Source organism: Ambystoma mexicanum, chromosome 9 (assembly GCF_040938575.1).
Source record: "Ambystoma mexicanum isolate Mex_15411 chromosome 9, UKY_AmexF1_1, whole genome shotgun sequence".
NCBI lineage: Eukaryota > Metazoa > Chordata > Amphibia > Caudata > Ambystomatidae > Ambystoma > Ambystoma mexicanum.
In genome coordinates, this window is record NC_090931.1 from 1,000,981,774 (window position 1) to 1,000,998,832 (window position 17,059).

The 17,059-nt window shown below is 46.9% G+C and overlaps 1 protein-coding gene across 5 annotated transcripts in view; it reads right to left on the bottom strand.

The window, feature by feature from the left end:
* Nucleotides 1–5,763: 5,763 nt before the first annotated feature.
* Nucleotides 5,764–17,059, bottom strand: part of GPR155 (G protein-coupled receptor 155) — a 1,263,615-nt gene continuing 1,252,319 nt past the window's right edge. For 3 of the 5 annotated variants that reach the window (XM_069616249.1, XM_069616248.1, XM_069616250.1), the window contains one exon: nucleotides 5,764–7,678. In XM_069616249.1, the coding sequence (XP_069472350.1) occupies nucleotides 7,441–7,678 (238 nt within the window). In that variant the 3' untranslated portion in view covers nucleotides 5,764–7,440. Of the gene's footprint in view, nucleotides 7,732–17,059 lie in introns of all 5 variants that reach the window. The other 2 variants (XM_069616252.1, XM_069616251.1) reach the window with 1 other exon arrangement.

Here is a 17,059-nt window from a genome sequence, read left to right on the forward strand (position 1 = left end):
CAGGATGGTGACGTTGCAGCACGTGCTTGCCAACTGGAGAAGACCTATTTCCACGTCCCTATTCACAAGAAACATCGGAAATGTCTACGCTTCATGGTGCAGGTACAGCACTACTAGTTCAAGGCCCCACCATTCGGCTTGAAGTCGGCCCCAAGAGTGTTCACAAAATGCCTAGCACCAGTGGTGGCCCATCTACGTCTACAAGGCATACACGTATATACCCATACCTGAATGACTGGCTGGTACGCACCCGCTCCCGGGAGCTGGCCAACAAACACACAAAGGTGACCATCCGACTATTTACGGATCTGGGATTCTCCGTCAACTATCCGAAATCCTGCTAACGCCATCGCAGAATGCACTGTTCCTCGGCGCCAGACTCAACACAGTGTCTTGCCTGGCATTGCCCTTGGAGGAGAGGCTAGCAGCCATTGAAGGAAAGGTGCAACGACTGTAGGCGAAGACGGCCACGTTGCGTGCCATCAAGTTGTTACTGGGCATGATGTCGTCCTGCATCTACCTTGTCTGTCTCTGCAGGTTTCATATGCAACCCCTATAAGAATTCCTGGATGCCTGTTGGATACAGCTGTCCAGACGTTTCACGGACACGATCCCTCTGAACGAGGAGTTCAGACGGGCGATGCAGTGGTGGGAGGTCCGCTCCCACATTGCCCAAGGCACAGGATTTCAATCCCCCCATACCAAGAGACGGTCACCATGGATGCCTCCCTGGAAGGTTGGGGAGCGCACACTGGATATCTACATGCCAGAGGCCTGTGGCTACCGGAGGAGAAGGATCTGCATATCAACATCCTGGAGCTATGGGAGGTATCCTGGGCTCTCAAGTCATTCCTACCGTCTCTGAAAGGCAAGATGGTGAGCATCTTCATGGACAACACCACCACCATGCTCTACATCAGGAAGCAGGGGGGCATTCGATCCCTGGCGCTCTCGAAGGAGGCCAAGGACTTGTGGCACTGGTCCATTGGTTAGGGGATGTTCCTCGTCCCTCTTCACCTGGCAGGAGTCAAGAACATGATTGCAGACTCCCTCAGTAGGGAACTGTGCTTCTGCCACAAGTGGTAGCTTCGTCACGATCAGGTGGACCGCCTGTTCGTCAAATGGGGCAGTCCCCAGATCGATCTGTTTGCGACGGCGGCAAACTCCAAAGGCCAGAATTCGTCAGCAGGTTCCACCAGCCGAGGAGCTTGGGGGACATATTCTTCCTGTGGGAAGAACTGTTTCTGTATGCGTTCCCTCCGTTCCCTCTCCTGCTACAAGTCATCAACACACTCAGACAGTGCCAATGCAAGATGATACTCATCGCACCAGCATGGCAGAGCCAGATTTGGTATCCAGACCTTCTCGACCCGTCAGCAGCATAACCAGTCAAGTTGCCAGTGGTTCAGGATCTTCTCACCAGAGAGGGAGGAGCAATGCTTCATCATGGCCCAGGATCCCTGAACTTGAAGGCTTGGCTCCTGCAGGCTTAAAGTTTGGAGGGTATGAGTTGCCAGAGGACTGCAGGGAGGTCCTCGCCAAGGCCAGGGCGTCGACTTTGAAGTGCTACGCCCATAAGTGGAAATGTTTTGCTACGTGTTGCCAGTCACAGAAGATTACCCCTCTGAGTGTCACGACTCCTCAGATCTTGCTGTACTTGCTGTCCTTGGCAAAGGCTGGGCTGGCTCACGCATCCATTAAGGTACATCTGGCGGTTATCTCCCGCTACACCAGATCCCCGGGAAGATCCTCACTGTGGTTGCACAGACTCGTCAAGGAGTTTCTCAAAGGCCTTTTCCGATCTTTTCCGCCAGTGAAAGCTCCTGCCCTGACGTGGGAACTCAACGTGGTTCTGACAAGGCTCATGGGGGCTCCTTTTGAGCCTTTGCATCAGGCCCCACTCAGGTTTCTCTCGTGTAAGATAGCTTTGCTTGTGGTCATCACCTCTGCCAGAGGTGTAGGTGAGATCCAGGCCCTATCCTGCAAGCAATTGTACCTGGCTTTCCATGAATCAAGGGAGGTACTGTGTACGCACCCCTCTTTAATGCCAAAGGTTCATTTGGAATTCCACCTCAACGAGCCTTTGTTCCTGAAACCTAGGTCGCAGGCGGAGAGGGATTTGCATTCGCTGAACGTTGCTCGTGCCTTGAAGTTCTACGTAACACACACAAAGAGTTTCCGGAAGCATCCTCAATTGTTTATGAACTTTGGTCTTGTGAGCCATGGGAAGGCCTTGTCCAAGGCTTCCATTTCAGGGTGGCTCTTTGGCTGCATCAAGCACTGACTTCAGTTGGTGAACTATCCGTTGCTGGGCCGTCTGAGAGCCCACTCCACCAGAGCGATCACTGCAATGACGGTGTTCCTGTCTGGTGTGCCCCTGCTAGTCATCTGCGGGGCCGATACGTGGAGGTCCACACACGCCTTCACGAAGTTAGACTGTGTCGACAGGGAGTCCAGAGTCAGCCGAACAGTACTAAGCAACCTATTTGCTTGAGGTGAGTCTGTTCCAGGGGTAAGTGTTCTTTGCTTCTGTTGAGCCTTGCCACATCCCGTTGTGTAATGTGTACTGCTGTATATTAATTATTTATGAGTATGTGAATCCATGCCAGACCCCATGCTGGAGAAGGTTTAAGTTACTTACCCACAACTATTGTTCTCCAGCAGGGGTCTGGCATGGATTCACATACAAACCCTCCCTCCGGCCCCTCTACGGCTGTGCTTCCCTTGGCCCCACCCCCACTCTCCTCTCTCCCCGTCACACCTGATGAGGTCACCAGACAAGTCCGGTCTATAAAGGCCTCATCCAAGCAAGTTGACCCCCTACCCCTCCAAAACCATCAAGGACAACATTGATTCCCTTGCACCAGCCTTGGCCAAGGTTTGCAACCTCTCCTTTTCTACTGGAGTTTTCCCCAACTGCTCTCAAGCACTCCCTTGTGCACCCTCTTCTCAAGAAACCCTCTGCTGACCCTTCCATTCCGTCAAGCTACCGCCCGATCTCAATCACTCCTTTCCTGGGCAAACTCCTGGAGAAGATGGCTCTCTCTCAGCTAAACATCCACACAGAATCAGTTGTTTCCTTGACCATCATTCTCATTTTAGAGCATACAGAGGCACGGAAACTGCTCTTCTGAACACCCATGAAGACCTGCTCTCAAATCTTGACACTAACACGGTTGCCAGTCATTTGGTCGAAAACAATTGGTCGACTGGACAACTGGTCGAATCAATTTGGTTGAAAACCAAATGGTCGAATTTTTTTTATTTTTTTTTATTTTTACCCCTTTTTTTGGGGGGGGGGGTCCCCCCCCAACCCCTTTTTTTTTCTTTCTTTTTTTTTCTACACGAAAACCCACAAAACACATATATAAATAAAAAAAAAAATTCGACCATTTGGTTTTCGACCAAATGACGTCGACCAAATTGCAGTCGACCAGTTTGTAGTCGACCAAATGACTGGACACCCACTAACACTCCCCCTGTCCTCATTCTCCTTGATCTCTCCTCTGTGTTTGACACGGTTAACCACAGCATTCTGATCTCACAGCTTCGTGACACCTTGGGAATCACAGGTCCGGCTCTGACCTGGTTAACCTCTTTTCTCTCTGACCGCCCATCCCGGGTCAAACTTGGTGCCCTTCTCTCAGCTATCACCCCCTCAACCTGCGGCATTCCCCAGGGTTCTAACCTATCCTCCTGGTTCTTCAACGTCTACATGGCTGCCCTGGCACGTTATTGCCACTTTCACCTCTAATTTCCAGTGTTATGCGGGTGACACTCAGCTATCCTTCAGGCTACCCTCATCCGTCTCCTCCTCCTCACTCATACCTTACTGTCTGTTCGCTATTCAGTCATAGTGTGCTGCAAACAACCTTTGTCTCAATGTCAGTAAAACTGAGATTGTCTGCATTGGGACACCTGCTCCCACATTCCCCCTCTAACTCTGGCCAGCACCCCTTGGCTCTGCACCTTCCCCCACCTGTGAGCCCAAAAACCTTGGGGTCATCTTCGACTCCACTCTCCTTCTCCTCTCACATTTCGGACATTTCAAAACTATCAACTACACCTCCTTAGAGGCACTCTACCTTTTCTCACTTTCCCTCAGCAGCTCACTGTCTCCAGGCTGGACTACTGCAACAGCCTCTTCCTCAACGTCCCTGCTTCTGCCCTGCGTCCTCTGCAACTCATCCAGAACAGAACTGCAAGACTTATCCTTGGCCTCAAGCCCAGGGACTGCATCTCTCTGGTGCTGAAATCCCTTCACCGGCCTCCCGTGGCTGCAAGGATCAAATTCAAGAGTCTCTGCTTTGTCCACAAGGCTTTCTGGGGCCAGGGACCTACCTACCTTCAACGTTGCCTTCCTAAATACTGTCCCTCTCTAGCCCTCTGCTCTTCTACCTCCAACCTTCTGCGAGTGAGCCGGTTCTTCAAGCAGAGATTTGGAGGGAGATCCCTTTCCTCAGCAGGTGCCTCCCTCTCAAACAGCCTCCCTGCGACCCTCCGTTTTGAGCCTGACATTCTCAAGTTCCGGAAACTCCTCAAGACCTTCCTCTTCTCCTCTTCCTTCTCTCTCACCCTACCCTGCTAACCTAGATCTCTGATCTGCCTTCTTTCCCTCCTTCACACATCTTATTGACTGGCCGCCTAGTGTACCTCAGAGTCCCACAGGTCCCAGGCACCCTTGCCAGTCTTTCTGCATTTGCTGCAAGGCCCTACACCCCCCTGCACTTGTAATAAACCTTGAGAGCTTCTCTCTATCCGCACTTCACCAGTCTCTACTGACTGGGCGCACTTGGTCCCCTGCACTTCCCTTGCACTCTCACACTATGTGTATACAGCCCTTCCTGAAGATTGTTACGTCTGTTCTCCCTTGTCTTCACCCCTTAATGGGCACTTATAAAAAAACACAGAATCGCCGACAGGCCTATTTGCTGTATCCAAACTGTTAAATGTATAATATTCACTTAATCTGCCTAGGCAGACCGTTATCGTCTCAGAAATTTAAGGGCTATGAGCTACTGTTGTTTCCCCCTTGTTCCTTCCCTCCTTGAGCGCTTTGAAACACTTGCCTGTGTATAGGCACTATACAAATAAACATTACCTACCTACCTTCTTGGTCATACTGCCACTTTACGTGCTTACCAAATCTGAAGATGGTTGCCCGAGGCGGGGTTTAGGGAGAGGAATGCCGTTGGATGGGGGCAGTATGACCCAGAGGACAGTGATTGGTTTAGAGGAGGAATACAGTTTTAAAGTGAAAGTGAAACTTTTTTATTTTACCGAGGATTCCCAGCAGATGGGGAATATTCATGAGCATGTGAATCCATGTCAGACCCATGCTGGAGAATAATAGTTACAGGTAAGTAACTTAAACCTTTCATGCACATAACATTTTTTATAATCATCAATCAGATTAGTAGCAAGTGGGCTTGAGGAGGGTTGGGGTTAATAGGAACATTTTGGCATTTTATTCACACATTTAAGAAACATTATTTGCTATTGTTCAACAGCGCACAAATGAAGCACATGTAACATACCTGAATCATAGCTGTCTTAATAAAAGCATCCATCAGCCCGGTGGGCTGAATGAATAATTAATAACGTGTTGAAAATGTGCCAGATCCTGGAGGAGTTCATTTCAATCCTTGTATGTATTATACACACAAAGTCCACCAAGATTTAACACTTTGCAAAACAAACTAGAAGCGCTGCAGGTAGGACGGCTTTGAGAGACATTGTACTTGACAAACATTCCTTCACTCATTTGAACAGTGTAGGACCCGCACAATTTATTTAGTAGCGGTAGTAACTTATCGAGGAAACATTTCAGCACACGCATTTTGGCATATTGGGAAAGTGAAACTCGATTTGCAACCACATAAGTCTTGGAAACTTGAAAATGGGCTGTGGGCAACCTTGAAACCAGGAAACAAGTGTACCTTGCAATGAAACGAGAAAAGGAAACAAACTAACATACTGGACAAATCTTAATCGCCTGCTGACTGGTTTCTCACAACCCTCAAACTTCAAGACATGCACCGGAGCTCAGATATGCAAAGGAAGCAGCGATGCAGCTTATGTGGAAAGCACTCTCTGACCAAGGTAGTAACGCTAAAGACCACGAATAACTTCTAGTCAGGCATTTGCGGTGGAAACTACAATGCATTATGCACTGCTGCTTCGTGTCTCACATTGAGGTAACATCCTTACAAGAGCATGTTATTTTATGAAAGAAACATGCAAAATAGTTATAGAAAAAAAATGCATGAGTGTTGCAATTCAGTTGTCATCTGTTTTGGTTTCCAAATCCCTGCTAACACATTCTACAGATAAAGAGTAATATCAAAAGTATTAAATATTAAAATACCCTAGGACGCTCAAACAATGTAATCATGAAAGCACTTTTTTTTATCCACAATTATTTCAACAAGCAGGGTGGCAATTGCGCAATCCAACAATATATGGCTAGAGAGTTTGTTTAAAAACATACTGAAACGTAGTTAAACATAGTGCATAATTCAATTGTGTTATGGCCTGGTGTTCCAAACAAGAGTAGAGGATGGCTAAACTAATTGACCAGATACAATATAACTGATAGTCCTGTTTGTGAACTACACATCAATCAAGGCAGTCCATGCAGATTGGTTCTGGTGGCAGCTTGGAAAATTCACATGAATAAATAAGACCCATGCAACAGGTTAAGACTCCAGTGAGCATGTCCTCTTCCTTTGATAGTATTTCTCCGAATCCGTTAAGGTCCATTTCCAGGCAACAAAGCTTTTTTAAGAAACTAATTTATATTAGATGTAAAACAGTGATCTCAAGCAGATATCTTTTCCCATCTCAGAAGAACAACTAGACAATCTGAAAATCCAATAACGTTGGCTCCTTGAGAAGATTAAGTCAAGAGTTCAAAGACTGACCCAATTAAATTTGTGAGATAGTGCAAATCGGCCTGTTCCGCAAAGCATTTGACATCTTATCCCAGGTCTTCATTTTCAGCAGAGGCAAGGAATAATGATGAATCTGGCCACAACCAATGCAGATCAATTAGCAAATTAAAGTGCAACACTTGCATTCAATCCCGTTACTAAATGAAGTCCTTGCATATGCGTACACAGGGTTTATGCCTTCTCCACAAACATGCCCCCAACGACCCTCAGAAATGCCCAATTATGTGTAAACCAAAAAAAGCTTTTATCTTGTTGAAGGTCTCTGGTGACATGGTATAGATCTGTTCTGTTTCCTACAAGAACATAACTATTTAGTATCCCCCACAGTTCTCAGACATTTACTTTACCCTCTTGGATAGAACCTCTACACTGACGGGAAGGTATTCCTGCAGAAAATGTGTTGTTGCATAAGAAACAAGACGCTTCATTTGGCTCATTGTGAACGGGTAACTCTTTTAGCACAGAAAGCACAATCCAAGACTCTCACTCAGAACAACTCTACTTGACAAGCTCGTGGACATGCTGAACTCTTCTGAATGAAGCAGTAGTACAATGTCTCATCCCGGAATTCATATTCACCGGTGATATGCTGGATAACTCCTCCTTTCAGCAGTCGTCCACCGTACTTGGTACCCTCACCACGATCAGGAGCAAGGCCCACTCGAACAAGCCAGTTCACCAGATCGCAGCCATGGAAGATGCCAGCAGAGGTTTTTGCGCCACACCTGTATTTCAAAGCAATGATTCACCCACATGTTCTGTTAACTTCGCATCAGCACTATATCACATGGAAGAGGCAAGAAAAAAATGGGGGAGGAGGGAAAGATAGCAGGAGAGTTAAAAGTATGTTAGAAGTAAGAGTATAAAAATTGTAAGTAAAGGTGTGCAACATGCAAATTGCTTTTAATCATAAAACTGCCTCACAATCAAAATGTAGGTGATGTGATTTATTTTGTGGACACTGACTATATTCCCCTGCACTTATATAATTGAGCGCTTTCTCAATGCCTCCCTCTTCCGTTGAGTAAGGATGCTAAATGAAGGGTGTGGGCAGATTACTTTTAAACATAAAAAAATCTTTGATCATCCTTGTAGAACTCGTGTAATGGACACTTCGATAACTCCTGTTTATTACATTAAATAACTATGCTCACTGCTACATGAACTATATCCACCGACCCACCCCCAACCCCGACTCCAACACAGATGGGTTCCACGATTCTCTCAAGATTGCAGATAACCTTACTGCAGGCTGCTTATCACTGCAATCAATGGGACATCTCAGCCCACACAGGAAAAGGGTTAATTGCTGTAGTCGCACATTAACTAGTTGCGTTTTATGTTGTTTTGAATCCCACACCTATCTAGAGGCTGATGCTTTTACATTTAAGCAATCTAGATGTGGTTCAGGGTAGCAGTTTATAAACACAGCATGGAAAAGTTAGCACTTATCAAATGCAAAGAAAAAAACCCATCAATGCTGGCTTATTGCAAAATGGGATTGGTGTTATGGTAGTCCACCTATACAAAACGTGTCGGGCAGTAGTAATGTAGATATTACCAGCAGAACAACATTAGCAGGTCTTTTAGGCATCTGGTCTTTTGAATCTACTTCCAGTCGTTCTGCTTCAATGGCAGCACCAACCAGGTCTCCTCAAGGGACAAGAGCAGCCTAAATAAACTGCCTTTGCAGCATTCTGATGGAAGCCGTTTGTAACCAATAGAACCATCAGAAGAGAACCTAAAATTGGCCCTTTGCAAAGTATGCAATGATATGTTCTTCTCACAATAGGGGCGATTAAATCCTGCCTCCTCGAAACATAGATACATCTCGCTAGAACTCTGTGACAGGAGGTCAACTATAATGTGAATGACAAAGTTGTAAAGCTGTGTAAAATAACAAAAAAGCTGGGCAATCATCAAGGCAGAAAATAGCAAGCAATTCAGAGGGCATTATAAAAACAAAGACCGAACAGACAAGTCATCGAAATATGTGTCTCCGCAACATGTGGATACAGCTGCAGGCATCCAACACATCTTAAGAGAACTGGTCTTTTTCTCCTTCGTAAGTTATTTGTGTTCTTTCACCAGAGACTGCTCCAGTTTCCTCAGTAGTATGACAATATTCAACAGCAAGAGAGCACTGTTTGATGAACAAAAACCTCGAAAATGCGGGTAGGGCAGCATGAGATCTGCACAGAAAAGACTATAAATCTGAAGTCAATAAATGGTCCCAAAGGAAAAAGAAAATCCAGCAGTTGGTAGGTCCACTAATAAATATAACTGTCACGCCACCAAAGCTAGCTAGTTCGTTCGTTCCTCCCTCCCTCCCTCCTTCCCTCCCAACATCCCTTGGGAAATATGCCATCTCGGTTTCCCGTGCCTTAACACTTCTTGCTAGGGCATTCGACACTCCTTGGCTCACAGAAGATTTTAAGCTCAAGGAAATACCTTCTGGTTTTGTTCTTCCCACTGGAATCCCACAGTCATTGCACACCAACAGAAGACTATAACCTGCCTCTACCAAGGACTCACTTCTTTGACTGGAGGTTTTTTTCAGTGACTGCTTTTCCCTTTGATTCCTCTTGGGAAATCCACTTGTTTCCGTGAGTAATTCATGGCAACCCTGCATCATCGTGGAGACCCAGAGGGACTGCCCTTACTTCGCCAAGTCCACTGGAAACACCAAGGAGCAGGTGAGGCTGGCGGGTGACAGTAACTCCAGGCAAACTGATATCTGGGTGGTCATTGAGTATGCATTACTAGCACAATAGCCCCTGCTCTCCGTCGTCTTGCCAAGCATAATTTTTTATCAATTGCCAGAAGAGAGGTGATTTCACAAAGCTAATGCCTTAGTTAATCTTGAATCAAATAAGTACAATTAATCTTTCCTAGCTTCTGTTTTTGTGAGGCTGCAACAAATCAATGGATCTCAGACTTTAAAATGCTTACATAATCTCAGCATTTGAGAATGCCTTGAAGATTTTAAGAAACTTATCAGTTAGTTTTACAAATAGTCACAGATCTTGTAGGACCATCTATGCACAGAATAGGTAGGTCCACCGTTTATCATATCACATTGGATGAGTAAGTCAAAAAAAGGCGCGACCGGGGAAGAACATTTGGAGGAAAAGTATGAAGGACTCTTTGGGAGTAGCAGGTCTGCTGGCCTGCAGGTTTTCTGAAATTCAAATTCAGTGTAGTGACAAAGCTTTTTCTCCTTCTTGGAATGTAGCACCAGTATGTGACCCACAGCGTTAATTAACTCAAACAAGTGCATACTTCTCCGGCATTGGATCTTTCATGGATTGACATGATCATGAATATTCCATCGTCAGCTGGAAAATCCACAGTAATAATAAAGTATTTTTGCTTTAAACTTAAAAAAACTGCTTGGGACTTGTATAGCTTATTGCTATCATACTGCCCCAGCCAATGACAGTGGTCCTCCTTAGCTCCTCCCCTGGTGACCATCTTCAGATTTTTACTGCACATTTAAAGTGTTCCCATTGTTTTGCTCCTCGAATTTCGTTTATTTCATCTATATTTGAGAAACCTTTCAAACTTTTTCCTCATCATCTGTCACGGCTGTGACTGCCGGTAGCGGGGACCCATTGCCAGTGAAGATTTGATCATCCAACAATCGTCTGAACATCAACGATCTTCAGAGAGGCCTTCTTCTCGAATTTCAGGCCCTGTTCAAGCAAGCATGGTGGATGCCAGTAAGAAGAGCCATTTCAGGCCCTGCTCCAAGTGTCGACTCAAGAATATTTTTGTGGACGATCGACACGAAAAAATGCATCTATTGCCTGCACCCGCACAATGTGGACAGCTGCTCAATTTGCCAGGCCTTCTCCATGAAGACTCAGAAGAATCGCCATAGAAGGTTGGTGGCTTGGCTGGAAAAGGGTGCCAGGGCCTCGGACTCAGCCTAGGTCCAGAGTCATGCCTCTGCCAGGGTTGGCAGACTCGTAGATCGGACTCCCGCTACGAAGTGGTTGAGATCCCATGAGGACACTTCCCAGGGGAAGAAACCAAAAAAGGGACATAAGTCACAGGTTCCGACTGCCTCCCCATCGTCATCGCAGCAGCCCGATCTCCGGTCCAGTCTACGATCATGGCTACGCTGACTACTAAACACTTGTCCCACTCTTTGGAGACTAGGGTTCCATCGATGACATTGATTACCTTGTCAACATCATCGTCGACGCCAGTTACTTTGTCCACGACCTCATTAAAAAACAGTCCCGTCGATGAAAATCCAGCACCTCATCAACGACCGCTTCGTCGACGTCGTGGACCACGGCAGCACGCAGGATTGCTCTGCCTCTAAGGCCAACATCTGTATTGTCATCATCTACGGCACCAGTGCTTGCTTTATTTCCTAGAAGAACAAGTGTGCACAAGGAGTTACCCCTCTTCCCTACCGTGAACAACTATGACCAAACCACAAGGCCCAGTTGATGCAAGAGTGAGTGTTGTCAGGAGATGAATAGTCTCTGTAGGCTTCATTCTCTGAGCAAGAGGAAATGGAGGAAGAACCGGATCCAATCCTGTGGGCACCCCGGCCAGCAGTGGCTTCTCCACCACCATTACCTTTTCCACCAGTGACTGTCCCACTGGTGGCTGCATCTACAGTTCCAGTGATAACTCCAGCAGCACCCACCGAGCTATCTGTGGCATTCGGTCTATTCTACAATCTCTAGTCACTGAATTGGAGCAGCGTCTGCCTCCTCCAGTTCCTCAAGGTACACACTGTGTGCAAGGTGCACAAGGTGGCCCAAGCGGGCCAATTCGAAAACCTCCTCCTGGGCCTTCACATGAAGCAGGGGTTCCACCACCATGTCCTCCACAACCAACTCCTCAATTGTTTGCTGCCCCCTCAGCTGCGCTCACAGACACTGGCCTGGATACGGACGCCTCTCCGGACACACATACTACTATTGACGAGTAGGATGACCTGGTACCAGCTGATGGGGAGCCACCAGACATGCCTTCCAGAGATATGCTGGTTAGGGAAAATTCTCTGTTAAGGCTAATTTCCCAAACCAAGTGAGCCCCCAACAGCTTTGCTGGATTTTTGGGGTTTATTTTTTTCTCCTGCTAAGAGTGAGACTCTCTTTCTCCCACTCTTAGGCATGATTTGAGATATCCTTTGACTTTGAAATGTGTTTTATGGGCTATGGGGTCTTTTACTACATAGGGTTTCATGTGTTTTTGGTAAAGTGTGTTACACAGCATCCTCAGTGCAGTAACACAGGGGTGTCATAGTGACCCCCAAACATAGACTCCATACCCTGGGACTGACTAGTATCTCCCATGGCATGTAAAGTCACCATTGACTTTACTAGTCTTAAATTGTGAACAGAACCAGTACAAACCATCATATTGTGGAAGTACTGGTAGGGGTAATTAGATTGCCCCTGGGTCTGTTTTTCGAGGGGGCACTGTGCAGTCCCCCCTCGTCGAGTTTCTGGCTGGTGGCAGTGGTTATCACGCGAAATATTCCACCGGAATATTTCCTATGGGATTTTCCCATTCATTTTAAACGTACCACTTTTTGGTGCAATGTTAAAGATACCGCCAGGTTATTTATTTAATATTTATTCCCCAGTTGGGTCTTTTTGCCAGGACTCGGTTTTAAAATGGCGTTTGTGTTCGCGTCTGTAACGCCGACCCAAGTCGAGCCCTTTGTTCCACTTTTTGGCGGGCTTCTCCACAGAAGCCTCCAAAAGTGGTGCCACTCTGTCTGGGTCTACAGGATGTGTGGGAACGGGGTTTAGGCACCCTGGACCGAGTTGCCTCGGCAACTCAAGTCGCACTCTTGTGTGATTGGCCCAGTGGTGAGCCGCCCAGCTCACCACTTAGCATGTTTGAGTGACAGCTAGGACTGATGAATGGGGGTTTTCTGCATAAAAGCAGGGCTTTGGGGACTGGAACTTGAGAAGTCGCCACAGGACCAAATAATCCGAAGAGGGAGAAGCTGAGCCGACCTGCAACAACACCACCACCGGTGGAGCCCTGCTGAACCGTTTCACCACTTCCCAACGACAGAGAAGATCTTCATCCTGGAGAGTCTTCTTCCTCTGAGCTGGTTGGGATAACCAGTTCGCCCTCTTTTTCGCCTTCCTGGATCGTCTCGTGGTCGAATCGCCCGTGCCAAGCACCCCGGCGGCTGGATAGCCACGCTTCACCACTACCACAAATAAAAGGGTAGTACCTTTTAACCGGAAAACTCTGCGGCTGGTTTCTTTCCTGGCAGTGCAACAACCTCCAGCTTTCCTCCACGTCGAGATGATCTCTTCCCCTGGACGAAGCACTGACTTGCACCCGCTGCCAGGAACAACTGCCCCCGCTGGAGCTTTCTCACCATTTCAGGTAGAGTCCCGCCTGGTCTCCCTTGCAACAGACTGTTCAAAGTGTCCCGTAAATCCTTGACTTTCTACCCTGGGGTGACTTGGGACCTACTAACTAACTTTTCCTGACTTAAGCCAACCCTTTTTGAACTCTTTGCAACGACTCTTTAAAAGTACTATTCAACTGTGTGATCTTGGACACATTCTGCCTTGCTCTCTTCAAGAGTGGGCCTGGCCTATGACTTTCTTGCTCCTCAGAAGATTCTTCCTTTTCTGACTTGCTCTGGTTCTCCTAAAGTGTTGGTATTGTGTATGTTCCTAATTGTGCTTTTTTCCCTCCCTTTTTAAATAACTTATTGGAGTGCCATCTTAGGTTAAGCGCTCACCTCTGTCTGAAAATAAGTGGTGTTTTAACTAAGACTTGTTCAATAAGTGATCAGGGATGTATATATATTAATAGTGACTGTGTTTGAACTTGCTTGCCATATTAGTGTTAGTGTATTTTACAAAGTGTGTTTTTAAATAAATAATTTTATACTTTTATACCCAAGCTCTGGTCAGTGTTTGCTTGTGCTACTGTATTTTGGTACCTATCCTGTATACTCTATATACTGTCTAACTCTTCTTGAGAGAAGTCTGGCTGCTCAGCCACAGCTACCAGGTAAATCTGGGTGGTACAGACGGCTACCAATTGGGTTTACTGCCAACACCTGTAGTCTTAAGCCTTTTACAGGTCCCTTAGGGAACTGCACAGGTTTCTGCCTAACAATGCTTCCGGAAGAAATTGCCTCTTTCCATGCTCTGCTTGAACGACTGTAGTATCTGCTGCTGCAAGAAAGCATTCGGCCAACCCGTCCTCGCCTTGCATGGTGCCCACGACAAGGAAGGCAAGCAGCTAGACACTTTTGTAAAGTGGGTAGTTACCACAGCCGTAACCACCATTAAGGAAGCCAATTCCTTGGCCATTCTCTCCAGGTATGACAGGGAGTTATGGTACAAGATGGGCCCCATCTTTGACTTCCTGCTTGATAACAAATGGGATAAGGCTCTTGCTTGTTGCACGAGAGGGAAGCAGCCGCAGATCATGCCATCACTGTGCCCCTGGATATTGCTGAAACAGGCTTCTGCCAGAGGGGCAATGGAGCAGTCCAAAGCACCAGGGTTGGTTAAAAGCCACAAACTTCCATCCGGAGTTACAGTGAAAGTTTATGGACATGCCTTTTGATGGAGTGGATCTTTTTGGGGGAAAAAGGTACACGAAAAACCGTTAGCCATCAAGATGGACACAGATACCGCTCCCTGGGTAACCTGCAGACTGAGAAGGCAGTTTGTTCGGTCCTGGAATGGCAGATTCTCAAGGACCTCCAGAGACAATCAGCCTACCTATCGCCAACCATCCCGCACCAGTTCGCAGGAGGTATACAAAGGGAGATTGTAGGCTTAGAGAGGTGCGCAGAGACGACACAGTACTTCCACCCGCATGAAAACCCTGAAACAAGCCTGACCAGAATCAGGCTTCAAGCCCCCACTTCAGCAACCCAGTGGGTGGCCAGCTATCAAAGTTTGTCAAACAATGGCCTGCAACACACATGGCAAACCATCCAAAGCCTAACTTTGTTGGGATTCTCCATAAACATGTCTACATCATGCGTGTCGCCATCTCAGAACGCCCTGTTCTTGGGCTCAAAACACGCTGCAGTGTCTAGCTACCCCCTCGCAGGAGAGGGTCAAGGCCATACTTCACAGGATTCAGTAGCTGTCCTCCTTTCAAAGGACAACAGTTCACTCAATCAAGTCCTTACGCGGGATGTCCTCATGCATCCCTCTAGTAGCTCACTGCAGACTGTGTATGCAACCGCTCCATGAGTTCCTAGATACCTGTTGGAAGCAGGTGTCAGGCTCCTCAAACAACAAGAGCTCTCTCAACCCGGCGTTTTGCCAGATTCTGCATTGGTGGGCTCATCGACAGCATCTCACACAAGGTGCCCTCTTTCGCCTACAAGCACATCAGGTCACACACAGACGCCTCTCTGGAGGGTTGGGGCACACACCACAAGGTTTCACGCCAGATGACTGGCAGCTGGAAGACAAGCTACTGCATATCAATGTGTTGGAACTCCCGAGCTGTGTTCTGGACTCTCAAGTCCTTCCAACCCCAGCTCGAAAACAAGGAGGTTCACATTTTCACAGACACCACCACCACCACAATGTTCTACAGCAGGAACCAGGGAGGGACTCACTCTCCTGTTCTGTCCAAGGAGGCGCAGACACTGTGGCACTGGGCGCTATTCCAGGGCATGTTCCTCATTCCCTTTCACCTAGCAGAGCCCCACAACACCAGCAGTTTCCCTCAACAGGGAACTGAAATGCTGTCATGAATAGGAACTCCATCAGGTTCAGGTTTGCTGTTTTTTCTGAAGGTGGGGTCACCCACAGATGGACTTGTTTGCCACAGCAGCCAACTCCAAGTGCGAATAGTTTGCCAGCAGGTACCCGCAACGGAGGAGTCTGGGAGACACGTTCTCCATGTCCTTGCAGGGCCCGTTCGTATATGCATTCCCTCCAATTCCTTTTCTTCTATGAGTAATTAATGTACTCAAACAGAGCTGATGCAACTGGACATTGCCTGTGTGTTTGAAATCGTATGCACAAAAGTCTTTAGCAAAACTTCACAACTGTCTATAACATTTGGACCTGTTGAAAAAGGGAGGGCCATGTTAAAGGCTTCCATTTCTAGGTGGCTATCTGGCTGCATCTCCTACCGTCATCGGCTGGCAAACAGACCACTGCCAGGTCGACCCAGGGCGCATTCCACCAGAGTCGTGGCCTCAACTACGGTGTTCCTGTCTGGTGTTCCTTTACTTGACATCTGCACGGCTGCTACATGAGGTTCACCTACACCTTCACAAAGTACTACTGCATTGACAGGGATTCCAGGGAGGAGTCCTGTGTCAGCGATGCAGTGCTTCACAACGCTTTTGCTTGAGGTGAGGGCTCCAGAGGGGGGTTTCCATTGCTTCTGTTGAAACCTATACCACTTACCCATTGGTTGTTGTGTATGTACTGCTATATATTTGTATTCATGAGGATGTGAATCCATGAAAGATCCAATGATGGAGAAGGAACTAGTTACCAGTAACTCCTGTTCTCCAGCATTGGTATCTTTCATGGATTCACATGCAACCCTCCTGCCTACCCCTCTATGGCTCTTCATTGATTCCTACTGCCACTATATTGCGCTTTTAAATCTGAAGATGGCCACCAGGGATGGAGCTAAGGAGGACCATTCTCATTGGCTGGGGCAGTAATAGCCAAAGTGACATCAATAGTGTGTACAAGTACCAAGCAGTTTTTTTTTTAAAGCATCACGGCTTTATAATTATCAAGGATTCCCAGGCTGACTATGGGGAATATTCATGAGCATTAGAATCCATGAAAGATACTAATGCTGGAGGACAGGAGTTACAGGTAACTAGTTGCATCTACCATAACAAATGTGTGTGTGTGTATAAAGACCTATCTCTTGGATAAAGTCAATGTGAAAAAAGACAAATCCCCTCTAGGTTTAGTTTTGAAGAATCAGACCAGTAGTTTCTAACAGAGAAATTATCTCTTGGTTGCTCTGGAGGTGAAAATGTATATGTAGGAAAAAGTAGATGAGTGTTAAGGAACATAATGTACTAATGTAATGTTGAAAGGCGGTTTCAGAAACTGAAAATAGGCTGCTCTCATTGACCTTTCTTGTTGAAT